The sequence below is a fragment of the Phasianus colchicus genome, chromosome 20 (genome assembly GCF_987193195.1).
Source record: "Phasianus colchicus chromosome 20, bPhaCol1.hap1.1, whole genome shotgun sequence".
In the NCBI taxonomy this organism is placed as follows: Eukaryota; Metazoa; Chordata; class Aves; order Galliformes; family Phasianidae; genus Phasianus; species Phasianus colchicus.
Genome location: NC_143455.1, coordinates 1811256 through 1838403, shown reverse-complemented (window position 1 = coordinate 1838403; position 27148 = coordinate 1811256). Strand labels below are relative to the sequence as shown.

General features: G+C 47.5%; 1 protein-coding gene across 4 annotated transcripts in view; it reads left to right on the top strand.

Annotated features, from left to right (window-relative positions):
- The window catches only part of SHISA6 (shisa family member 6), a 224622-nt gene that overhangs the window by 23306 nt on the left and 174168 nt on the right, over positions 1-27148 (top strand). For all 4 annotated transcript variants that reach the window (XM_090122038.1, XM_090122037.1, XM_090122041.1 and 1 more), the window contains exon 3: positions 23532-23627. In XM_090122038.1, the coding sequence (XP_089978164.1) occupies positions 23532-23627 (96 nt within the window). The remainder of the gene's footprint in view (positions 1-23531; positions 23628-27148) is intronic.

The following is a 27148-nucleotide window of genomic DNA, read 5'->3' as shown; positions in this document are numbered from 1 at the left end:
CCATCTCCGAAGCATCCCCCAGCTGCCCTGGGGCTGAGCACTGTGGATCTCAGAGCTTTTCACCCCACTTCTCAGGTTTCTGAGTGCCCTCACTGTATCACATCAGTGCCTGGTGCTAGCTGTGCTGCAGTGTGCTGGGTTAGCTGATGTCCTCTTCCTTCTGAGGCTGCTTGCTGTGTGGGTCATGCTACTCATAAGCATCTGTGAAGTACGGGGATGACCTGAGAGGAATTCAGGTGCTACGTGACTGGTGGCAGACGAGCCTCCCTGTCAAACATACCTACCTTCATGTCCTTTCCTTTTTGCCCTCAGTCTCTCTGCTGTGGCAGAGGGCAGCACTAAAATCTGGGTTAATCACAATAGAATGACAGAATGACTTGGTTTGGAAAGGACCTTAATAAAGATATCTAGTTCCCATCCCTGCTGAGGACTGGCTGCCCCCCAGCTCCGGCTGCCCAGGGCCCACCCATGGCCTCGGGCACCTCCAGGGATGGGGCATCCATAGATCTGGGCAGCAGTGCCAAGGCCTCACCACCCTCCGAGTAAAGAATTTTCACCTAACATCTGACTTAAATCTTCCTCCTGTAAGTTTAAAAAGCCGATATCCTTTGACCTGTCACCACACTTCCTTACAAAGAGTCCCATAGGCTCCTTGAGGTACTGAAGGCCGCGGTGAGGTCTCCCCGGAGCCTTTTCTTCTCCAGCTGAGCAGTCCCAGCTCTCTTTATTAATAGAAGAGGAGCATCGTCTGAGCACCTTCATGACCCTCCTCTGGATCCCCTCTAACAGCTCCCCATCTTTCTTGTGCTGGAGGCCCCAAGTCTGGACACAGTGCTCCAGATGGGGCCTCATGAGGGCAGAGCAGAGAGGGACAATCCCCTCTGTGCCACTGCCAGCCCTCTGCTGATGGAGCCCAGGATACCATTGGCTTTCTGGGCTGCAAGAGCACACTGCTGGTTCATCTCCAGTTTATCCTCCATCAGAACCCCCATTTAGTCCATTGGTGTTCCAGACAATCGTGTTACACCTGTACTTCAGTTGGAGTCTGTTTAGACTGTCTACATGATGCAGCCAACCCCCAGTCCCACAGCATGACCTCTGGTGGTCCTCCTGCCTGATGGAGAAATGTGTCAGCTGCTGCATCCAGAAAAAAGCTGGGCTTTTCCTGTTATCTGTGGTATTATTTCTCTGGTCTGGAGGTGGGAGTTAAACTCTCCACAATGACGCACTTCTCAGTGGTGTATGACTGAGAACATCACAAAGGTTTCTATTGAAACTTGTGTCCCACTGTGCGTGCTCATAGCAGGCTTCAGGTCCTACAGTAACCTCCTTTTCAACATCTTCTCCATAATTATTTCACCCATGATATTTACTGAATTCTCCCTCCTCTCCTGGTGCTCAGTGCCATGGACATATTTCTTTGCACCTCTCCCAAGGAGCACGCAGCTCATTGTGCCCAATTTCCCCTTTGTGTTGCTGCTGCAGACTCTGCTACCTGTCCAGTTGCACATCCCGCATTCCTGAATTCCAGCTCTGCTTCCTTTTCTCCCGGGCTCCAAGCAAAGCCATTTGTGTCACTCACTCCTGACTACACCCCACAGCTTTCCAGCCCCAGCACACTGCTATTTCATCTGATCAAATTTCTCCCAGGTGCCTCCTCATCTCCCCTTTGCGCAATGCACATTTCATTGCTCCTTCCCTATGTGCTGTTGTGTCAGCTCCTCTGTCTGTTTCTGTTTCTCTGAGCATGCTTTGTATGGATGCAATGTGAAAAATCAACATTTTGCATAGGATTGCTGAGATTTTCAGCCGGGATCTCAGGGGGTGAGCACCACGCTCAGCACAGGTTCAGCATCAGTGTGAACAAGGAGTACAAGTGCCTAAGGCTGGGCAGGTGAGGAGTACCAGCACCAGTGATAGCAAACTTACCCAGACAGTATGTTCTATCAGAAGTGAGCAGATGGCACAACGAGCGGGTCCTGCTGCTATTAATTTGTGCAGCTTAGTAGCCAGAGGAGCAAGGGGCCAGCAGCAAAGGTCTGGTTCTTTTCTGTAGGAGAACCCCATGATTTTGATGCATTTGGTTCTCCTGTGATTGGACTTCTTCAGTATTCATTACCTCGAGGCAAAGAGCTGCTTCTCTGCCTTTGGCACTGAGGGACATCCTGTGCTGCTTTCTGCACAGAAATACTAATGTTGCTCTTTAACTCTCGTTCTCACCTTTCTGCTGTCATCACAAGCACACATGTCTCTGTGTGTCCAAATTCAAAGGCATATGTGCTTTCTTAGGAGCTGACAGAACCCAACTGTCCAGTCATGCCACAGGGATTTAGCTCTGCTCACAAAGACGTGGTCCCAACGTTGCATTAAGTTGCAGGATGACACCTGCGAACATGGGCTTAACATAATTGTCACAATGGTACTTGGTGGAGCTAATGAAATATTTACCTTTGAGCAGCTGTAAGATCATTAATGTTTCACTGTCTGCTGCCAGCCAGCCCTTCATGATTTACAGTCTTGAACGGTGTATGAGGCTAATTGCACTGCCCTCCATAAATCAGGCACTCAGGCTTTCCTGGGGCACTTTTAATTAGCAAAAAACCCTCCACCCTGCTGGTGAGAACATCCATGGCAAGCAACCAGGAGATGGAGGCTGGCCCAACCCGTGGCCTCCCATCTCAGAATGCTTCTTACCATCAGAGTGGGAGAGGCTCCAATCTGGGATAACTCTTACTGTTGGGATCAGGACAGTACCTCCAGCTCTGCTGCAGAGATCTCTGTTCCCAGACAGCTCCAATGCACGATGCAAGGACTTTCCCTCTGCCAGACAAAAGGAGGTTTGATACCAGAAATATGTGTGATTCTTTTCTTTTGTCTGATCTTGGGTTACCTTTGCTGGAGTGAGATATGGAATGGAGACCAAAGGGGTTCCCAAAGAAGTTTTCTCAAAGAAGCAGGACACCAAGAATCTTTTCTGATTTTCTCAGAATTCATGATTAGTGTTGGTGATGCCATGCTTGGAGAACTGTCCCCAAAAGCGAAACACGGTAATTTTATAGTGAGTGACACGTTTGGGGCATGCAGTATTGCTAGAGAACTAAGGCAGTGTGTGTCTTCAAAACAGGAGGATGTTCAAGGAAGACAAAACCATTGGCCAGTGTCTTGATGAAATCTGAACTGATGTTCCGTGCAGCGGAGGGACAGGAGATTCCCATGTACTCATGCTGCAGGGGCTGCTTCTGAAGGGCTGCAAAACACTAAAGGGCCACTGATGTTCTGTATAGAAAGGGAAGGGATTTTTAAGGAGTTTGCTGTAACCATTTAATCAGCCTTTGTGCTGGATGAGAGGAAGGAGGTGAATGCAGTGCTCGTCTATAGAAAGTCTTTCGAGATGATGCTGGGAAGGTGAAAGACGGGCTGGTAGAGCAGGTGCACTGCGAGGGATTACAATAAAATGAGGCAAAAGAGTTGAGATGGCTTTTGTGAAAGGAAGGTGTGTATTGTGAGTCTGCTGGCAGACTATGAAGGAATCGACTGACAGGTGATGGAAGTGGTTCTGTCATTGCAGCGCAGACATTTTCCTTCAGAAATTGTCAGCGAGGTCTTTCATCAGCAGTGCTTGCAAACGCCATGGGATAGGAGGAAAGGGCTTCTCAAGAATTAAGAAGAGATGAAAGGATAGAACGCAGTGAATGGGGACAACCAGTCAGGTTTTACACGGGGTGAGCATTATTGGAGTGCTAGAAGATCTGTTCAGAGATATGTGCTGTTCAGTGTGCTTTTGAGTGATCTAGAAAAGATGTGTGGTGTGGTGACAAAGGGTTGTGTGTGATGTGGGTTTATTCTGAACTCTCACATGTGACAGCTTGGACTAACTGGATGGAGACAGTCACCTAACAGAAAGATTTCCAAGGGAAACCATCCTGTTGGTCCACAGCACAGGAATGGTGAGCACCTCAAGAGGGATTTATGGTGCAGTAGTTCTGACTTCACCTTTGTATTTAGCTGTTCAAAATATGAAGTCTTGCAGAACACGTGCTCTGTATTTGCAGTGGTCCAGGCTGTCCATGTCTCCAACCAATCAGACTTCTCTGAAAATCAGGACAGCTTCATCAAATGCCTTTTCACCAAGAATTCTGGATACCTCATGGCCAGATCTGTTCAGGGACTTGTGGCCTCTCCTTGAAAGCAATGAGCTCCTGGATGGCTGAGCAGCACCGTGTGCTGTGTGAATCAGTGCTCCGAGGTGCGTGCTGCAGCATCCCCAGTGCATGCAGCTCCCAGGTAGGCACTACTGCTTGGCAGGTTTGCACTTCTGATGTGGCTTGGACCACAGCCCCATCCTTTCCCAATGGTCCTTCAAGGCAGCCAGCTTTGCAGACGCTCAAGGAAGCGGCTCCTGTTTATAGAGCAGACATTGGTCTCCTTGACCTATTTGCTCATTACCTCCATAAATGTGATTTTGATTAAGGATTTTTCTGAAGTTATTAGGATGACATTAGCAATTCAACGAAACAGAAAATAGTCCCGAAAGCCAGGTGGCATGGTGTCTGCCCCCAGGGCTGTTTGCTGACTGCCAAGGGACGGTCAGGGATGGAGCCAACACCAGGCCTGTGGGTGGGAGAAGTGCCCCAGGTGAAGGAGGTGGTGAAGGTTTGTCCTGCCCATGGGGACAATGGGGACACAGGGTACTGTCCATGGGGATGTGGTGTTTTACCCATGGGGACATGGTGTTCTGTCCATGGGGACATGAGGTCCTCCAGGCCACCAGGTCAATGAGCAGTTCTGCAGCTTCGCATTGCAGTTCCCTGGAGCCAGAGAGAATTTCTGCTGCGAGCTGCAAATTCATGGGTTAAAACTACTCTTGCTTACAGTTGCTTGTTAAAATTAAAATGCCTGCTGAGCTCGTGCTTTGAGCAGCAGGAGAGGAAGATAATACAGGGCTGGATGCGAGGAGCTGGCTCGATGGTGGCCGTCACATCTCCTAGCTCTGGTCACAAGGAACAAGCTCAGTGTCACTGCCCATGGCTCTGCACAGACCAGGCTGCTGATCAGACTTGAGCTGCTAATGCAGCCCCCACTCTGCAAGCTGCTCTCGGCATCCGTCCACATATGGCACCGCAATGATTTTCCTGAGCCACCACGTACTTTCTCGTTAAGACTTTGCCACCAGAGAGCTCTGCCAGCGTTTTTCCAGATAGGAAATGACCAAAATCATGTGTAAATGTGGCCCAGGGCTAGCGAAGGACAGGCTCAGAGTGACTCAGCCCAAGAAAACTGTTGTTCTCAAATAAAACTATTTGACAAAGGGGCCAAAGCTGAGCTCACTTTCAGGAGAGGCAGAAAAATAATGGTGTCACCTTTAAGATCAAAGCAGCTGGCTGAATTCCTCCGTGTGAGAGTAACTACCTAGTAAACAGAGCCAGCACTTGCTTTCTGCAAGCATCTGCCTTAGCCTTCAGCAGCTTTCTAATGCAATTCTGGGGGAGTGCTGCCAAACAAGAAGGGACTCATTCCAGGGCTTCGGCAGCGAAAATATAAATATCCCTCTTGTTAATTTTGGGTGCCATAATCCATCAGTGGCTGTCTTGTGCAATTTAACTCCCTGACATCTCCTGACAGCATGGGCACTAAAGCACTCCTATGATAATGTAGGGCAGAAAGGTGCCAGGGTGTTTTTTTCAGCTGCCCGTTGTGCTGAACAGAAGGATCCATGAGTGTGTGGAGAAAGGAGAGAAGATCCCAACAGGGAGAGGGGAAAGGAGAGCATTGCATGGAGGAAGCTCGGAGGTAGATCTGAGGCGAAGTCAATGCTGTGCTGTTGCTCACAGCAATTCATCAGCTTGGGCTTTTGACAGCATGGGTGAAGAACAACAACCAGAACCCTGTGAGATCTGCAGAGATCTCAAGTGTGCTGAAATCCCTTGCTCTGGCACCTGGCATAATGGGTGTGAGCCCTTTGGTGTCCACATCCTTGGGCTGCAGCTCAGGAAGGAAAAGAGAGGTAAAAGTAGAAGAGCTGTGTCATGTCAGCCTCTCACTTGTTAGTTCTTTCCAGCCTCTTCCGTCAGCTCAAGCATCCTATCAAACATCTCCAGCTTGCTTCTCCAGTCTGTTCTCTTCTTCTCAGTGCCTTTTAACTTACTATTAGCTTTCCTATTTTTTTTTAATTATTTATTTGTATTATTGCTCTTTTAAGGCTTGGCTGTAGATATTTGTTGCCTTTGTTTCTGTTCATCCATTTCCAACCCACTCTGGACTGCACTACAAACACTGCTAAAACCTCTTGGAGCAATGAATGTCAGGGCTGAAATTAGTTTGAGGTGTCAGTGATGCATTTAGCCTATTTAACTTGTGATCACAAGCGTGTTACCAGCTCTCTGTTGCGATATGCACAGCGCATTATCACGGGCAGTTAAAACACATGGCGGGTCTGGAAACAAGTCACTTTGTGAAGCCACCTCCCTTTGGCAGCAGAAGGCACTTGAGGCTTGAGGAGCTCTACCATTACCTGAGCATTGGATTTTAGAAGGGATGAGTTTAGAAAAGTGAGCTAGCAGCTGTCTGCTGTGTTGGAAACAAGGACGAGGACGGGGTCAATGCTAAGGACAGGGGGGGATGGGAAGATGGGATGGGAAGATGCAAGAGGGAAACTACTACAGATGTCATGGGAAGATGAGTGGGTGAGAGGATCCCAATCCTGTTGAGTATTTGTGCACCATGTTCCCTCTCAAAGTGGTATAAGAAAAGCACAGGATACTTCAGCATTTCATAAACTTCAGCAGGCACCTGTCCACATCTTTTGGCATTTGAAGTACCTGCAAGAGGTTTCCAAAGTCTTTCCTGAAGACAGTGCGATTTGTCTCTTTTCTTTCTTAATTGGGGCTCAATTTGAGGTGTGAGAGGTTTTGAAGAGGTTGATGCTGACTTCCTTGCTTGAAATGAAAGCAGAAACAAGAAGTGGCTGCATTTAGTGTGTGAAATAGGACAACTCGTATCCTTAGACTGTCAATTTCCATTTATTTACTCACAATTATAAACAGAGCTGTTCATAAATATTAATAAGGAGCATCCCAAAGCCCAGCTGAGAAAATAAGTATTATCACCGTTTACCAGTTGTCAGACTGAAGCACAGGAGGAGACGTGACTTGTCCAAAGGGACCAGGCAGGCTGACATCACAACTGTCAGCTTCCCATCCATCAGAGCCACCACTGCTGTGTCCCCTTCCATCACCACTCCCACTCTCAGCAGTGCCACCAACCGCTGTGCTCGTGTGGGTGAACGTTCAAACACTTCCTTTGTAGCACTGGTTTTAATCAGCACAACCCTCGTAGGAAAAATCTGAATTATCTTGGGTTTGGTGGCAAGTCAGGATGCGGGGCGTTTCAGTCATGCTTGCAGTAACCAATCCAGTAAAGTTAAATGACATTATTTTCCTAATAATGTCTCAGAATGGCTGACATCCATCAAGTCCCTGTGATGCTTGGGTCTTCAGAGCCTCTCGTGTCCAGAGGCTCAAACATCCAAGAGCCACCTCTCTGACAGCTGCATTCAGACCTCTGAGGTGGAATGGGTCACCAGGGCTCCTGCTGAAGGAGGCAATCGTAACCTTGGAGATGGCTTTATCAAGACCTTGAAATGAAGGTGTCCATTTCTTTCCACTGAATGTAGAAGGGAGAGGACGGGGAACAATTGGATGTCTTGAGAGCTAAGTTAGAGCAAATGAATCTGGAGGAGGCTGAACTTCTGTTTTTCTGTGCATTGCCTTCAGAGCTGGGTTAGATCACCTGCCACAGCAGGTTGTATTACACTGCTGAGGCAAGACCTTAATACTTGGGCTGGAGTGTGAGGAAATGCAATTAAAACTGCAGTCTCCCTTCGTACTGACATTTGGGGATCCTTTGGAAATTGTCAAGGATCCTTCTGGATTTCAGAAGTGGGCTGTATTGAATTTTGGCACAAATAGCACAAAAGATGCAGAGGCACAGACAGTGATTCAGTTGGGGTTCATGTTATGGAGCTTGTTGTGACAGCTCCGTATAGGGCTGGTGGAAATAGGAAGATAAGTAGTGCTCAACACTGATCCTGCTTGTAAAACAGGCAAATCAGTGCTGGATTGGGTTCTTGAAAGCAGGCAGGGTTTTGTAAAAAAAAAAAAAAAAAAGTCTTTTGTTTCCTGAAGGCAGAAGAAAATGTCATTTCTCTGTGTGAGGTGTCATAGTCCAAACCCCATCCCAAATGCAAAGTGATGTAAATCTGCAGTGAGCTTGAAAAAATCCCAGTATGTATTTTAGATGTGGACAATGAATTGCTTGACTCCTGGGAAAACATTTGCTCTCAGCCTGCTCCTGCCTGCGTGAACATGGAAATCTCTAGCAGCCTCATTTTCTGACCCCCCTTCCACAGTGACTGGGATAGGGATGGAAGGCTCCTGTGGGACACTTCCCCTGGTTGCTTGCCTTTGCACAGTCCTCTCATTATGTCCCTTCCCCTCCTCTAAGCTGTAGAGTGCCCTTTCCCTTCAGGAACTGCTCTTGACAGTCTTTAACCTGAATGCACAGGGCTACTCCTGCTAAAGAGTTTTTGGCTAAATTACATCCTTCCCTTTTCAGTCTTCATTTCTTCTTCACCCTTCTGCCTTCCCACGTTCCTTTTCTCTCTATCTCTCTATCTCTCAGTGTCTCCCATTCTGTCTTTCCTACTACTCCCTGTCCATGTATTAGAAAAAGGAGGGAGGAACCATGCAGATCTGCTGTTGGATCTGTTGGGATCTGGGAGGTCAGTGGGACTTCCTGACATTTCTGGTGATCTGGGTCTGAAATTAATGGGGAAGGCAGGTCCCCACTATTTGCACGTAGGGACAGTGGCAGGTAACCCCACTGCTCCAGCACCTAGTGTGCCTCGGTGTGTTCCATGTTGCTCAGGCTTCATTGCCTATCCCAAAATTCCCTGGCTCCTGGAAGCAGCGTGCCCAGGGAGAGCAGGAAGCTTTGTCTCTGGGAAGGGAACATTGTTTTCATTAGTGTATCTGAACAGCACACATTGCTACTGGCAGATTCTCAGTAAAGGGCTGAGGCTCCCCGAGGACTCGTTTCCTTCCTCCTCCAGCAGCAGGGCTGGGAGCACGCTGGGCTGAAGCAGTGGCTGCACAGCACGATGCAGCAGCTGCAACGGTGCAAGAGAAAGCTGCCCGTAGTTCCCTGTGGTTTCGTTGCTTTTAAGATGCAGTTGTTGTGACACTGATGCCACATTTAGAGCTCTGATTATTTCATGCTTTGGGAGCTTATCAGTGGTTTGCACCAAGTACGCATCGGTGTTGTAGGGTGATCCTACACAGCACCAAGTGCTTTCTGGTATGTGCAAGGCAGGCTCCATCCCTGCGCTCTCTTTCGCTCACAGCTCAGCAGCACTCAGACATGAAGTTCTGAATCACCCATCTCCGTGTCTCTTCTCTTGTTCAAGTAACATACCAAAATCAAAGGACACCAACACTGACTTGTGCTGGGCTCTGACAACAGCCAGCTTCTCCCTTACAGCAAGGTGCACAGCCACCCTATGGCAGATGGCAAATGGAAGGCAATCTGCCTTCCTGGGAGCATCATCCCACTGTCCCATAGAGTTTACAAAGTACAAGTTACTGTATTCTTCTATAGCCTTTGGTTAGTTTCAACTATTTTCAGGATACCCTGGGACTCCCAAGTCAATGTTCCATAGTATTTTAGGCTTATTGCATTCTCCAGATCTCATCTTCAAAGCACCACAATGTGTCTTTTCTGGCTCTTGCCATTAGGGTTAGGCCAGAGGGTGACCATCAGATAGGAATTTTTTATAATTCTCAATGTGCATTTTTTCTTGGATTTCCTTTTCTACCAGACTGATGAATTTAACACTGACATTCTCCGAAAGAAAAAGATAAGGTTTTGTGCACAAAACAAGTTGCAACATCAACAGCTTCTCATCTTAAAACCAGTATAAAAATAATGGAAGTCGAAAGTGAAATGCTTGATTAAAGTTATAGAATGCCTTATTTTCTTTGTGATGATGAGGCTGTGCAGTTTTGTGCCATTTCAGACCTAATTTCCATCCAGTTTTGTCTGAGATCTCCAAAGCAAAAAGTCTTCTTGATGTCTTTTGGTCCCTTCTTTCTTATGGGCCAGATGCCATGAAGTCAGTCACCCCCGTGTTTGGCAGCTGGGTGTCACATAAACCCAGCATAGATGTAGAAACATTGGTCTCCAGATCTCTCGTGTGTTAGTTTGCTCATGCTGCCAGTTCCCTGAGCACAGAGGGATGCTGACCTGGGATGACATAGTCTGGGTGCAGCTGCACAGCACCATGTGCTGGGGTTTGTCACTGTCCTTCATCCCATCATGGAGAAAGGTCACCATGCATGGCTGTGGTTCCTCCCAGCAGGCTGCCTTGCTCATACTGCTCCTCTCCTGCACTGGAGTCCAAATTCCAGCTGCAGACAGATGTAAAATGGGAGGAACTGCATTTGATGTAGGCTGGAGGAACATAGAGAGGTCATAGTACTGCTCACCCAGAAAAAAAAGCAGAGAGAACTGGTGTTGGGACACAAAGTACCACAGGCCACCTGAGAAACCTCTGTTCTCCTCCTAAAACATGCCATAACACAACTGAAAAATTTCCCAGACTGAACTGAAATCTATATTCCTTTCCCTCCCATAGCCTGCCCCTCTGTTTCAACACAGTCACTGCAACTTGCTGTAAGTCACTGTGTTGGGCAGCACAGGCACAAGAGTAGGGGTAGACATTAATCCCAAGAGATCATTGCTGGTCATTATCATCACCACTGTCAGAGCTGAGTCAGATTTGCTCTGCTCGTGATGTCAACAGCCATAAATTGTAGAACTAGTAAATAAACAAACAAAACCAGCCAATAACCTTTGGAAACAGCAGAACAAATATACAGCTCACACTGGACAGTTTAATATACTGTTAGCAGTCGGTGTCAAATCATTCTTTCCAGGTTTCCCAATTTGCCATGTTCTCCCTAGTTTACACTTCTCTCTCTGGAAAGCAAGTTTATTACATTAAATCTCATACACATGACAAGAGCCCTTATAAGTACTGGAAAAGGTGAGACTGGTGCATGCTGAGGGGCAAAATCAAAGACCATTTCAATTCCACCTACAGAATTTAAATGCCAATTAACACAGCCTGTAGATTGTGAGACAGTATAGGATGTGTTGCGCTGTCATGAAATCGGTGCCCAGTACTGTTGCTCTTGCTTTGTAATGATGAATCACAGTTCAACATGCAATCCCATAGCCCATGCACCTGCTGCAGTTGACTGAGATCCAAACATGGCAGAAAATGTCACAAAACTTCTTTTATTTCTGGTCTCTTACTGTCATGTTCACATGCAGTTGGGTGTTGGCTGGATGTGTTAGTGCTTCCTAAGGAGAGCAAGGCTTAGCATTCTGAGCCTTAAAAGATTTTTTCCAGGAATGTGGCAGGCTCTGAGTGCCAGTGCTTTAACCAGCTTGTTTAAGGCAAAAGCCTTTAACGTGGTTTTCTTCCATTTCCCATTGCTTACCCTGATGATGCTGTATGGGTAGGAATGTGCAGCCCAGAAGACCATCTCCAGGAGATCTGAGTCCATGCAGCCCATCCTGAATCTCTGGTACATTTTCACAGGAGGATCTCACCGCTCTGAGAGCAGAGACAAATCCTCTGCCACCTTTCTGTCCAGTGACTTGCCTTTACAGTGACAACTTTGCCTGTCCCTGCGTTAGTGCTGTGGCCAGGAGGTTGCAGCCACCCTCATCATAGGAAACTGGTACAGCATTGGGTATCTCTGGCTTTACAGATATCTGGGCCTTGAAACCATCCCACTGCTTTGGAACCCAAATCCATAAGGGATCTGTTGGCAAAGGCTGCCTGAGCATCACTGCTGCTCAAGTACCTTGAAGGGCAGTATGAGTGTGGAAGTTTGTGTGCTCTCTTTATACAGCCTGAGGGGTGCTCCTATTGACAAATATCTTCAGTTGTGTGACTTTCAGCAGTTTCCAAGAGTCTAACAGAACAATTTCTTGTGATAAGACATTCTCATTTGTCCCAGTTCTCAGTCTCCACTCCTTCTCTTTGCTATTTTTCCCTTTCATGCCATTTCACTACTTTTCTCTGATTAATTGCAGAGAAGGTCATGGCTGCAGTGACCAGACACTGGTGCATTGTGCAATTCTGTAGAATATCTCTTAAAGTTTAACCTAGGATTCCCACTGCTGAATTTCCTTCACTTTTAGCACCTCAGGTAACTCTGTTCTCCCACTGAGAACTGGGATATAAGGTCCAGGGCTTCCCAAGCTCCAGGACAACCTGGCCCTGGCAGAGGTCAGGAGCAAAGGTCTCAGTGCTGAGCACCATGGGGACCCTTCCCTAGCTTGCTGCTCTCCCTGCTGTGAGAGCACAGAGCTCCAAAGAGATAAGAGAGCATCAGGAACACGATCTGCTGCACAAGGCCAAGGGTGAGGTTCAGACCTGTTTTCATCGAAGCAGTGTCTGGGAGAGATCCAGCCATCACAAAGTAATTCTCAGCGGACCTTTGCAAAGGCATTCGGCTGTCACAGGAAGTTTCTCTCTACCCTTAAAGTTCTGGCTGGAGGCAATTGCTCCTTGGTGTTCTTCCTCCATCTGCGACAAAGCAGCCTCCACCTTCCTCTCTGCTAATACCCTTGAAGCCGTGTGTGGTGCCATCAGCCCTCCCTTTGCCCTTAATCGCTTTCTCCCAGCCTATATAATTAAATTCCATCAGGTATTGCATCTAATTTTTGAGGAGCTCCCAAAGAACAAAAGCCAGTTCAGTAGCAGGCGAACAGAACAAATTAATTAGAAGGGGAATATTAGGCCCTCTCTAAATTAGATCAGCAAATCTCCAGCAGAAGAAGCGTAGCTTGACTGGCTCTGATGTTGCTCACTTCCCAAGCAGCTGCTCAGTTCCACGGGTTGCGTACAGCATTCTGTGTCTCTGAATTAGGCTTGGAGCAACCCATGCTGAAAGGCACTCCAGGGCACAATTTCAAAGCGCGACGCAGGGAGTTGGTGGCCTTGTGCCTCTCATTAGTGTTGTGCTGTTAGATTGCTTTGCTGTACTCGGGGAATGTCTCCCTGTCATATCCCTGCGTATGTAACCCCTATAAAGGAGGATGCTACTTGATTGCAGAGCCCTGCACGGTGCTATTTACCAGCATTCCTCCCAGCTATGGAGGTCGTTATGAGAAAGCACTGGAATTATCATATAAAACCAGATCAAATACCCAGAAGCGACTCTTCATAAGCATTTAAACAAGTAAACAGATGGCACCAGCACAGCTTACTTTTACCTCTAGGAATCTGCAATCCTGGGGGATGATTGGCGCAGTCCCCTGTTGGCAGTGGGGATGCAGATTGCACTCAGAGCTCAGGGTCGGTGCTCCACCCAGGTTGTGCTTCTGTCCTGTGCTTCTGATGCAGTGAGGAGAGCTCCAGCTCTCCTTTCCAAGTTGGAAAAAGACAACTAAGATCATCAAATCCAACTTTCAGCCCACCCCCACCATGCCCACTAAGTGCCACATCTCCAGGTGTCTTGAACACCTCCTGGGGATGGTGACTCCACCACTTCCCTGGGCAGCCTATTCTCATGTCTGCTCACTCTTTTGGAGAAGAAATTATTCCTACCATCCAATCTGAACCTATTCCAGTACAACTTGAGGCCATCACCTCTCACCCTATCACTGCTACCTGGAAGCAGAGTCCGACCCCAACCTCACCACAACCTCCTGTCAGGGAGCTGTAGAGAGCCGTAACATCTCCCCTGAGCCTCCTCTTCTCCAGGCTGACCCATCCCAGTTCCCTCAGCTGCTGCCCATCAGACTTGTGCTCCAGACCCCTCACAGCCCCACTGCCCTTCTCTGGACACGCTCCAGGGTCTCCATGTCTTTGTTGTAGTGATGGGCCAACACTGAACACAGCACTCCAGGTTCAGCCTCGCCAGAGCTGAGTACAGAGGATGATCACCTCCTGCTCTGCTGGCTGCTCTATTCCATGCTCTCTATCATTTCACACTGTGCTTTACTCAAGCTCTTTTCCTCCAGCCAGAAAAAGTCTCTTCATTGCTACCAGACTCTCACTCTTTAACAACAAACCCCTGTCTTTCCACCTTCTGCCCTTTCTGTGCCCACCGACAGGACCAGGGCCCTCAGAAGGCCGCTGAGGTGTGACGTACATAAAGGTATTTCCTCTCCATTCCTCCCATGACATCTCCTGTAGGTTTCCTGAGTTGGCATGGTTTAAGGACTCAGCTTCTCAGAGCTCACCGAGGCAGCAGCACCTGCACTGCCATTAACTGCTTTACCCAGCAGTCATTATTGCTGCTTTCCCCTGAAAGTCGCTGCAGAAACATCAGGCTGAAGGGTCAGCATACGTTCACTGCGTTTTTGCAAAAGTTCTGTTTGCTCAGAAACTACTTTGCTGGCCCAGTGCATCCGAGGATTGTTTCTGGAGTTTTGTAGCTTTCCTATCCAAAGTGATTATTCTAAATGCCGTCATTTCAGGCATTTCTGAAATGATTATCTTCTTATCAAAATGGCTGGTTTAGGATAATGTGGGCACATCAGTTTCACCAGCTATCTCAAGAGATAGCATTGCTTGGAAATTAAGGGCCACAGCTGCAAAAGTCCTTACAGAACACAATCCTGGAGCAAGACTGGGAAATGTTGTAGTTTGATTCACAGATCACATCACCTCTTTTACCCTCTGGAGACTTCCCATTTCCAGCATAATTTGGTAATTCGTTCTTTTCCTTTACAGAAGTGCATCTCAATAGCGCACAGATTCTTGACATTATTTCTGAGCACCTGTTGTAGCGGAGCAGTAACTCTTCCCTGCTGCTTCCCCTTCAGAAGGCAGATTAGAGAGAATGGGAAAAGCACTCAGCACTTCCCCCAGGTTACTGTTCCGTGTCAGTAATTGCCGATGTTTCCCTAGGAAGGCAGTGGGAGGTGGGTTGGGGGTGAGGGGCTGTGAGGCAGGCAGCAGGCTGAGGGGGCTGTGCCTGTGTGCCTGCGGGAGTGGAGGTGTCCACTGCTGTCTTTGAGTGGAAATGGGTAAAACCTCCTTCATTGTAAGTTAAATGGAGTTCTGCTGTGTTTGTACACGGGCCACAACATGCAGACCGAAGCCCTTTAGAGAAGGAACGTGAAAAGCATGTTATATAGACTGTATTCTAATAGCACAGGAGCAGTGGCTACGGGTTGGACAGGAGCTCTGAACAGCTTGCTCCCATGCATCACCTCTTTAAGCCCAGTACAGGTGCTGCAATCAGCCATCCCTTCTAATCCCCACGTGAATCCCTGTGTGTGAGCTGTCTTTGGGAAGCAGAGCTTCGGTCCTTTCTCATAACACAGCAAAAACAGCTGAGTTGTGAGTAACCCCAGCATCCAGCTCACCCAAAGTGCCCTGGCTTTGTCCAAGAACAGGGCAAGGCACACCCAACCGCAGATGGAGAGAAGGATGAGACTTCTATCAGCAGGGGAAGCTTGTGGATCTGACTGCAAGTGAGAAGCCCAGCTGGCACATAAGAAGGATGGTTTGAACCCTGGACTGTGTTGCCTGCAGTGGTCTGGTAATGAGGGGCAGTGGAAGCAAGCAGGAAGGCTTGAGCAAATATCAAAGCATGGTGGTGTGACACCAGCAGGACACTGAGTGGGGCCAGGGCCACAGGGCAGCTTCTCCTGCTCAGCACTGCTGGGGAGAGCTCGTGAGACGTGGAATTTAACACTGCAATAGGGAATGCAGCTGAGATATTTATGAGATAATTAATTAAGGTGGTTTCTGTAAATGTGTCATCCAGAAGGCTTTATGTGTGTCTAAGCTGGCATTTTCTCTGGATGGAAACTTTTGAATTTCTTCCACATTCAACTGGGAATTAGTGCTGGGAGAAAGAAAACAGATTTATGCCCGAGCTGCATGGATGCAGTGTTACACACAAAATCCTGCACAGCCCACAGGAGATCACCTTGTGTGTGGAGCTGAATTTGTATGGTTAGTTAATTAGTGTCTTAGCACTCTAATCAAAGCACAGCAGTTGCAACAATACTAGCTCAAATTAATACAGAAAGGCTCATTTATTATGCCCTCAAAATGGATATATAAAACTTCACACTCATAGAACCACTGAACAGTTTGTGTTGGAAGGCATCCAGTACAATCCCTGCCGTGGGCTGGTTGCCTCTCACTATATCAGGCTGCCCAGGGCCCATCCTCTTGGGCACAGAAGGGCAGACCCCTGTGACACATGGCACTGCTGCAGCCACCATCCTCATGGGATGAAGCCTTGGGGCTGATGGCTCCTTGGGTGATGTGTTGATCACCTTCTGTTCTGTCACACCTGGCAACAGTGCCTTGGAGATTTTCTTCAAGGTGTGTTCTGTATTTTTCTTTTATTTCTGTGGTTTTAGTTGTTTGTTTTCTTTTTTAATGCTGTGAAGTAGGTGGAAACAGAGAATTACTGAAACCAGAAATCTCCCAACAGATGAGTGCTGTGTTCAGTGTTGGGCTTCTCACTACAACAAAGACATGGAGGCTCTGGAGTGTGTCCAGAGAAGGGCAGTGGGGCTGTGAGGGTCTGCAGCACAAGTCTGATGGGCAGCAGCTGAGGGAACTGGGACAGGTCAGCCTGGAGAAGAGGAGGCCCAGGGGAGATGTTATGGCTCTCTACAGCTCCCTGACAGGAGGTTGTGGTGAGGTTGGGGTCGGACTCTGCTTCCAGGTAGCAGTGATAGGGTGAGAGGTGATGGCCTCAAGTTGTACTGGAATAGGTTCAGATTGGATGGTAGGAATAATTTCTTCTCCAGAAGTGTGATGATACAGTGGCACAGGCTGCCCAGGGAGGTGGCGGAGTCACTGTTCCTGGAGGTGTTCAAGGAATGTGGAGATGTAGCAGCTGGGGGCATGGTGAGCATGATGAGGATGGGCTGGGTTGGGCTTGGTGATCTTCCAACCTTAATGACTCTGTGATTCTCAGATGGGTCTGGGGTTTGGAGCTATGGGTACTTCTGGACATCACTAGATTCCCAGGCTCACAGACCAGCCAGCATGCAGGGATCAGGAGAAGAAGCCTGGACTGTGTGGACCGTGCTGGGTTCAGAAGAGCCATAGGCATTTAGATGCTCACCCTCAGTTATGGAGCAAAGCCTTGAGTGCTGCGTTGCAGGAGGGAAATTAAAGATAATGCTTCTGAGAGCTGGGGGAGCAAGATGGCCACTTACCCAGATAAAGCCATGCACACACTGACGTGCCAACCTGCAGCATTTAATCAGAACTGATAGTCTCAGTGTAGAAGAGTTGAAATCAACCTGCAGTAATTGTTTCCTTGCTGTGGAGTGCAGCAGGTTGATAAAGCAGTCCTTGGGCTCTGCTTCCCTCAGAGGGTGTTATGTGCTAAGCATGACTGTGTGTGTGCTGGGGGGATGTGAACTGATTCATGGCCTCATTTAAAAAGCAAAATACAAAAAAATAAAACAAAACAAAAAACAGGAAAAAATAGTGTTTTCTTCCACTCCTGCGTCATGCAAGATGTGAGCTCTCTCTGCATCCTGTGCAATTATAGGGTGTGGTAAAGGACACAGAGGAAGATGAAGGGCTGCTTTGTCACTAATTTGTGACAGGATCCCTCGACATGTGGCTGCCCTGCTGCTCCCAGCACGTTGGGTTGCTTATGTTTTTGGTAGGGGCTTTTTTGCACTCTTTTGCACAAGGACTGCTCCCAGAGTTGTTTCCTATGGAGATATCAGCCTGTTGGGTTTTGCTTGTGGTTTGGGTGAGTCCGTGATGGGCCCATCCCATCTGTCGGATCCCATCTCTTTGCTGATGGGAGGATGGTCCCTGCTGGGTGCTAGGGGTTGGATGCTTGCTCTTTGTGGAGCTGCAGGGCACATCCCATGGCACGCTGATGGGAAGCAGACCACAGGGAGCATCGCTGCTTCCTGCACAAACCAGGAGCTGCACTCAGTTATTCCGCAAGCCAGCATGTATGTGTGTAGCCTTGGTGAGGTGCTGCATTTTGTTCTTCTGTCAGTGCAATCCTCTCTCTTTGAAGGTGTTTTTACTTGTATGTTTCAGCTGAATGTGAGCTCATTGCTGTATTTGTGTCACCTCCAGTGGATGTTGCTGGTGAGACCCTCCAGCACTGCACTCTTTTCACAGATATTCATTTTTTAAGTTAACAGAATAGCAGAAATTGATATTTTCTTAAATCTTGTGTGGCTTGTTGTGGCTTTTAGGGAGGCTGCAAAACCAAGGACAACTTCTGTAGTTAGTAGAAAAAAACAATTAAGAAAAGGAGATATTACCTTAATCTCTAATCAAAAAATCTAGCACAGCTCTTAACTTTGCTTTCTTCATCTTTTACATTGCCAGAAAAATACATGAGCATGACCAGCACTTGTGCAGCTCACTGCACTGGATTTGGCATGGTTTATTGTGCAGTAAATGGGCATAATTTAGGGCATGTCTATTGGCTGGGACTAACACAAACCCTGTGCCAGGAGCTGTTTTCCATTCCTGCAATGTTGGGGGAAGTCCTTCAGTCATTTCACTCCGCATCATTTTCCAAAAATCCCAGTTTTTGGCTAATAATTTCACTTGAGAGCTCCAGCACTGTTGTGAATAGGAAGCTTTCACCCTCTGTGGTTGCAGAGCAGACTGGATGATGTGATGCAAATGCACTCTGAAAACTGATAAGCATAGAATCATAGAATTGGGTTGGACGGGACCTCAAGGATCACGAATCTCCAACCCCCTGCCACATGCAGGGCCACCAACCTCCACATTTAATACCAGCCCAGGCTGCCCAGGGCCCCATCCAGTCTGGTCTTGAGCACCTCCAGGGACGGGGCATCCACAGCCTCTCTGGGCAGCTGTTCCAGCACCTCACCACTCTCTCTGTGAAGAATTTCCCCCTGATGTCCAACCTAAATCTTGCCTCCTTCAACTTAAAACCATTTTCCCTTGTCCTGCTGTTATCTACCCTTGTGCAGCTATTATCTCCCTTTACCCTGTTAAGCCAGAAGTTGCCCTGAAAAAAATGAAAAGGAAAAATAAGGATCTCCCAATCTCCAAGTCGAACAATCCTCTCGTTCTGTTCTGAACCTGAAGTTCTCCCCTGGCTTGGCAGTGCTCCTAGGCTGTCCTTAAGACCTTATACAGGTTGCTGTGGTCAGCAGCCACGTATGGTGGAGAGCCAGGGGGTGAGACAGGGGCAGGAGCTTAGGAACTCTGGAGCTGCCCAAGGCCATGGGTGGACCCTGGGCAGGCTGAACTGTTGGGGGACAACCAGCCCATGGCTGGGGCTGGGCTCTACGTGATCTCTAAGGACCCATCCATCCTATGCTGTGTCCTCAGCAGACACCTTGTGATCCTTTTGTCCATTCACATCCTTTGTGTTGACGTGCTGGGGCTGCTGTCTGGGCGTAGTTTATTTCCAAGGAAACCTTGGGATGGGGATGAGCTCAGCATCACAGTGTGTGTCATCCCAATGGCCGTCCTCAGTGGTTCCTGCCTGCCCTTCTGCGGGTGATGTAATCTGTGCTCAGTAATACCAATTCTGAAAGGTGGATAGCAGCGTTTTAGTTCAGCTCTAATAACTCTGTTAAATCAGAGGGCCTGTAATTGCTGTTTGTGGCTGAGTTTGTTCCATATGTGTGTTATGCAGCGTGCAGTCGTAATGAAACGTTCCCTCTTTCAGCTGTATGCCCTAAAGAATATGTCTTTGTTGTGTGGAAAGCACAGCGCTCACCTGCTCTCTGCCTCTGCTATGTGCTATAAGCAAAGGAAAGGGGAAAATAATAGTCGTGTTTTCTCCTTGTTTCAGTTTCTTTTGGAAATTTTAAGTTGTGTCAGTCCTCATTTGCTTTAGTAACACATTGCCTTGCTGGACTCCAGGTCATTTCTTTTAATGGAAAAGCCTGCGAGCCCCTGTGTGTCTGAGAGTTTACATGCATTACAGCACAGGGATATGAGTGTGAGCAAGAGTGGGGAGTGAGAGAACAAGAAAAGCCTCTTCCAGGCACTCAGATCCTGTGCTCTGAAGCAGGATTTTAAATTCCATCTCAACCACAGACGTTGCAGATGCAAAATTGCTTGAGAAATACTGTATTAAAAGACAACGTGCTCCATGCCGTGAGGTGAGTGGTTGTGTGGCTTTGGAAATAGGGTGTGCTAAAGGGCTCCAGTCTGCCTGTTCAAGGGACAGAAGAGCTCACTTCAGTGCATGGAACTGAGCAATGAGGAGGAGATACCCCTCTGCCTGTCCCTGTGGCTGCTTGGGCAGTGCTGCCTGTGACCTTCAGTGCTGCCAGTGCTGCGTTTCAGCTCCCCGATAGCTGCAGCCCATGGCACATCTCGCCCCAGGGACATTGCCTCCAAAGGGGAACTGTGCTGTGATGCACTGTCACATCAGGGGGAGAGAAAAGCAGTGGGAAGGAGCCTTGTGAGCCTTCAAAATGAGATCCTTTGTGTCTTGGAATGGCAGAGTTTGCTCAATTGGGTGTTGATCGGCAATAAAAATATCTCAGGTGTCTAAAATGGATTGAAAATAGATGAGTTTGCACCTGTTTCTCGAGGAATTGGGCCATCAGCTCTCTACCATGGGGCAGAGGGAACGACCTTTTTGGCCCATGGGACGCTCATCTCCATCAGCAGTTCAGCCCAGCTCAGCTCATGCTGAGACCCCAAGTCAGTCCTGACCCTGATGTGGGAGCACAGGAGCACACACAGCCCCAGTGAGGAGTGGGGCAGGGATGCTTTCTGCTTCGCACAGCCCCAGCAGCTCCATACCAAGCTTGGTGCCAGCACTTGGCCGTGGCGGGGGCAGCAGAAATGATCAAAAGTGAGCAGGAAGAAAGAACCTTGTAAAGCAAATAGAGTGTCCTGTAATGTGCCTGTAAAAAGAAAAAACTCGTGCTGCTTGAAGTCTACAAATTCAGGTTTCCCGTGGGAAAACATGACTCCTGTTCAAATGCTAATGGGATGTTATCACAGGAATCTTTTAATTTAACTGTTATGTAGTGCAGAAGGGGCAGAGCAAGGTTCAGAGAGCAAATGGCTGATGAATGATCTTCAATCTGCCAGTCAGTGTTTGCTTTTTTTTTTAATATACTTCCCCTTCTTGATCTCTGACTTAAGCAGATCCTCCAAAGGGATATATAAAAGACAGCCGTGGCTTCAGCTGGAGGTAATGGCACATATTTGTGTTTCTTTTATCCTCATTTAAAACTGCTAAGTGATGGCACTGATGAAGTGTCAGTCGCCTGCATAGCTGGCCCTGAGAGCATAGAAGTTGATGATGTTTGAGCAGAAATCGGCCTAAAGGGAAAATACAGCCCATTTTTGAAATGCAGTAGAGAAAAAGAGAAGAATCGGGCACTGTGACCACACACCTTTTCAGGTTCTCACAGCAAAAGCAGATCTCAGGAAGCAGGAGGAGCTTGCAGGCACTCAGAGGCAAATGGTGCCATCCTCACCCTGCAACACGGCATGCAGGGCATGAGGAGCAAGGTGGGGAGAGCAAGAGAGCAGCCCAGCTCCTCTCCTCTGCAAACAGAAAATTCTTTTTTTCCTAGGAACTTCTTGGTGGTTTTATGGGTGGAAGCCTCCACGTTTCAAGGTTTTTGCTACCACTTTGCATTGCTGTAAGAAGGAAACTCTTGCTGCTAATTCTCCTGAACCTGTAGAAACACTTTGTGTGTTTTGAGAAGTTTAGAGGGAGCTTTTGGCTGACCTTGACCAGCAATGCTGTGTGAGGAAAAGGAGTGGGATGCTTTTTCTAGCAGACTGGAATAAACAGTTTTTCAGAAATCTCAGCATCTCCTGCCACCACCATATGTGAGCCTTCTCCAGGGATCTTCAGCATGCTCCTGGGGTGGCACAGACCCACAGGTAGGGGGTGGGGTTTGCAGCCTGCTCAGCTCCACAGCAGGGCAATTATAGGGCAGGTTTGACCTGGAGAGGGTGCTCACCTTCAACCCATCCATATGAAGAGTGCACTTTGATGATGGGAATAATGGCTTGCAACATTGGGAGCTAATGGCCTTGAGCTGTGCAAGGGGACGTTCAGGTTGGATATTAGGAAAAATTCTTTCTCAGAAAGAGAGGTGAGGCATTGGCACAGGGAGGTGGGGGGCACCATCACTGAGGTGCTCAAGAACTGTAGAGATGTGGCACTGAGGGATTTGGTCTGTGACCATGATGGGGATGGGTTGGCGTTGGATTTGGTGATCTTGGTAAACTTTTCCGTCCTTAATGGTTCTGTGATTCTGTGATTCTATGCTCACTAGGGTTTGTGAAGGCACTGTGGTGGGAGTCACTGGCAAAAAGGGAAAGAAGACGACTTTGCAGACTAATGAGATTTCAGAATGTGTTTTAGTTTTCACAGTGTTCCCAAAAACCTGAATATGTGTGAGAACAGACAGCATTTTGTCTCCGTTTGAAAAACAGGAAAGGGCTGTAGCATCTGTCAGAGGCACCGTCAGCCAGCCAGAACACAGCCTTAGGCTGCATTTCCACCTGGATCCGGGATCCCATTTTGCCTTCCCCATTGCCTCCTGACTCAGCTCTCCGTTCGGGTGCCATGCACTGCACCATCTGCTGAGCCCAGCTCACAGCCACCGGGGGTTGGAGGAACAGAGATGCATCCCAACCATGTGCACCCCAGGCTTGTGCAGACAGGATGGGAAGCTGGGGTCTAGTAGGGCAGGAGCTGCATTCCCAGCCCCCACTGCTGCCCTGCTTCCCTCCCCCTGCACCTATCTTATCTTTGATTCCTTGTGAAATAAAAGGGATGGCAAAATTAACAACATGAAAAGGGGAGGAGATGATAAAGAGTATCTGCAAAATTGTGTCCTCATTTCGGAGCTTTGCATGGTAAGCAGAAGCCCTTTTTCCTTATTAGTGTATGAAAGCCTTGAAAAGCTGGATGACTCGTGAGCAGTTGGTACCACTGTTGTGATGGACTGAGAGAGCTCTCAGGAAGCGTTCTGCAAAAGACTATCACACTTGAGAAATGATCTGGGGATGTTGTTCAAGGACCAGAGCAAATAAATCAAAGCTAAAAGGCAAAGTCTGCTGTTGTGCTGCTAATGGGCACTTGGGACAGGAGAGATACTGGCAACTTCACTTTTAGGCTGCAAAAAACTTCAGCAGTTATGGTGCAAATGCTGCCAAGGGCTTGTGTGATACCTCTGGAATTTGGGGTGTTTGCTCAGCAAGTTTGGGCTGTTTGGCTCCGCTATCAGACTCCATTCATGCCACGGAAGTATCAAAATAGTTGTTATTCCTAAGCCTTTGCCCATGTGGAAATTCAGTATTGCTGCAGTTATGTTCTGCTATACCCTGTGCTTATCATTCAGAAGGTAACCATGTGGTGGGGCCTTGGTGCTCGTGTACGGGGGCAGCAGCAGGGCTGCATGGCATATACCTGCACCTATATAAACACCTGAATAACGTTGTTTTATTTTCTTTTCCTTGCCAGGTCACTATGGGAAGGATATTTACCGAAGTGGAGGGCCAGATCTCCATAATTTCATCTCCTCCGGGTTTGTCACGTTAGGACGAGGACACACGAAGGGTACAGTGGAAACAATTTTTTGCTAAATAGAAAAGATTCTTTTAAATAAATAATAATAATAATAATAATAATAATAATAATAAAGATATAACTCAAAAGCTGGCTTCTAAGTGCTAGAGCAGTATTGGACTGCAGTCAGTCGCTTTAGTCTAGCAAATATTGCTGCAGGTAAAATACTGTGCTCCTGGCAGAACCTTTTAAATCGTAGCAGGGGAGACAGTGGGAGAGTGTTGAGTCGAACAGCCAGCCTCCAGGCTCCGCTCTGACTGTGCAGTCCAACAATTTATACTTCTTTGTGTGTTTTCCTGGGTGCATGGATGCAAACCACCATTGTGCTGCTGTACTTACAAAGGGGAAGGGAAGGAGTGTCATGCTGTCCCAGGGCAGGCAGTAACAGTACCAGAGGGTGTTTATGGATTTCTTTTAGTTTCTGGGCTGTTTTTCTTTTTTCTTTTCTTTCTTTTTTTTTTTTTTGGTGGGGGGGAGGGGGGGATATTATGAGTATTTTATAAAATTATTTCTTTTTAGGTCCAAAACGTATATTTTATGTGCTCATATAATCTGTGATATAATGTACAAACGTGAAAACACAAAAATATACATATACTGCTCTGTGTATGTTCTGTGTATATGTACTGTATATATGATATATGTTGAGAGACAGCTGTAGCTCTATTAGATAAGTAACCACATATCCCAGGAGTTGTGGTGACGAAAAAGCTGTGTGATTTGACTCAAACCTGGCTGGTCACCAGAACCCCGGGGGGAACGTTTGTTTTATGACCTTGTTGCCTGTTTGGTGAGTTTTTATGGTGTACAGTGAGACCGTGTTGGGAGCACCTTTGTGTTTGCACCCACACCCCGGCTGTGTCACACGGGTGCACTGGCAGTGGGTCGTGGCACTGGGTGTGCAAACATGTGCTGTGCCAGTACGCCTTGGTTCTGTGTCCTGCTGACTACTGAGACTGCTGTACATCTCTATAGACACAATGTATGTGGAGATAACCTATATAGACACAATGTACTGTATGTGGAGATGTGTCCATGTGCTCGCCTGGTTGAATGCACCTGTGTTGTTTCTGTGGATGACCACGAGTCACGGATTATTAAAATACCTTTATTTTTCCTTACATTTCCTGCACTTTTTCAAATTCTCCACGAGTGTCATCCAAAGCAGTGTTGGTCCTGTAGAACTGTCAGAGAAGAAACAAATATATGTATATTGTCTGTGTATGTCTGTGTGTGCTTAAATAAAGTTTACTGAGGCTGAGGCAGCACCCGTGGGACTTGTAATACAATACCCTGCAATTCCAGCCTGGCACTGCACCGGTGGAAGGAAAGCAGAGAAAACCACCATGAACCTTCAGGTGGGCTGGGAACTAAAGTGGTTCAAGGAAGGACTCATGGATGGCGTTTCACACAGCGTTTCCCTTTCTCCTTTCCACCCAAAGGAGGTTTTACAGTCATGTCCCATCACATTAGGCCTAACTCTGTGTTTAGGGTAAGGCAGCAAGAGGCACGTCCTGCTGAGTGGTGTGTCCTGATGGCCCTCGTCAAGAGCACGGTAACCCTGGGCAGAGCCTTGCAACCTGCCTCTTTCTCTCAGACACTTCACTTACCTTTGAGCAGTTTTCTGTACAACATGCCTTTACCAGTTCCTTCTCAGATAAAAATAAAACCTGCTTTCTTTCTTCAGCTGAGGAGGCTTGGGGGGGTTTGTTCTTCCATAGATGGGCCAGTGGTTGTCACACCTTTCCCACTGGGTTTGCTGGAAGTCTCGCAGGGCACCTTTCCCATCCCTGACAAGATGGTAGAGTGAGCAATGGGAGCCAAATTACGTATGTATCACAGTGCCAAACAGCCATCAGATAGAGTGGTGCTTTCCACCCTATCTGATAAAAGTGAATAAAAGGCTTTTAGTTGAAGAAATTCAACTAACTCAGCTTTTTATGTACCAAAAGTAATGGATTGTCTGTCTTTCCAATTTACTGCTAAGCTACCTGTAAATTCACATTTTATTTGAACTGTACCATAGTGTTAATTTCTAACTTCCTAAAGGTAAATTCACATGCTCACGCTTGACTGGTGCAAGTGATTAACGTGTGCACACGTTCTGCAGGCAAACTGTCTTGTTTGCTTGAGTGAATGTGTAGGTTTGTCTTTGTTTGTGATCTGATCTAATTGCCTATTTGTGCTGGGAAGGAAGGGGCTTTGTGTGTAGTAAGTGACGTAGGGTCTGTCATTATGATTGCGCCATATGTGACTGGATTATTTCTGGAAATATTACATGATAGATTCCCTGTATAGTGCTTGAACTGGCAGCACAGTTGGACATGTAGACAGAACGGATGAGTGCTCCAGCAAGGGATACACTCCTGAGCTTTAGCTGAGCTCCTTTGTGCTCAGATTTCATCTTACTTCAATTCCAGTGAATGAATGAAGATCTCCACCTCAGCTCCTGTTAACCACATAACCGTGTCCTGTGTCGTCATTGCCCCACCATGGAAGGGGGTTCTTGCTCTTAGACTGAGCAAAGCCAATGGAGTTTGTCTCAATATTTCACATTTTTGGTGTTTTCTCAACCGTCTTCTGTGCTGTAGCAGGACTCACAAGTGCTGAGTAATACTTAAAAGCTAGTAGCTAGTCTATTTTGGGCAGAAGACAAAGATTTTAGACATGCCAAACTACCATGGCTACCAAATCAGCATATTCACGTCTGACATCCACAAGCTCCTTCAGGATTGTGATTTATGTGTTCTATATGACACTCCACTGGGCACTGCATCACCGTCTGGCATTTAAATATATCAAATCACTGCATAGTTTGTTCTTCAAACCATGGTAAGAGGCTTCAGTGTCAGCCTGTCACGCTGATCTCAGAATGAATCCAGAGGCTGTAGAAGCTCTCCCAGGAGAGACACACAATGCAGATAATTTAATCTAGCTTTAGATAGCCAGAAATTAGACATTTTCTTCTGAAATGGTAGCCTTCAATTCCATATACTGCAAGGCGTATACCTCTAAATGAGTGCCAGTGTCTCCTGGATGGTAAGAGGTGCTTCCTTTCCCAGTCTAGCAAGAGGGGGAGCTGTAAGGGGTTGGGTCTTGTAGCATCAATGGCAGCTGAATCCCACCTGCAGTTGCTAGCATGGGAGTAGTTACTATTGCTCTAATTGCTTTGGGATTCACTAAAAGAGTTCAGTGCTCCATTGACACGCGCAGGAGCACTGAAGACAGGAGAAATCCCATTCCTCTGTGCACTAAGCTAATTAAAGGAACAGCTTCTTCTGTGAGTCTCTCTCAGAGCATCCTGCTGATGTCAGGTGTCCCTGGGTGAGGCCCAACAAGGGGCCATGCTCAGAGTTCTGCCAGAGCTCTGCTTGGTCACACAGGCTGGTACAGAAACTCACCTGGCCGCAACACAACATGGGGCAAGCAGCCATGGGGATTCTGAACTATAGTGTCCATATGTCTTAAAGAACAGTAAACTCAATTCAGATCAAGATTGTTGAGTTTTCAGG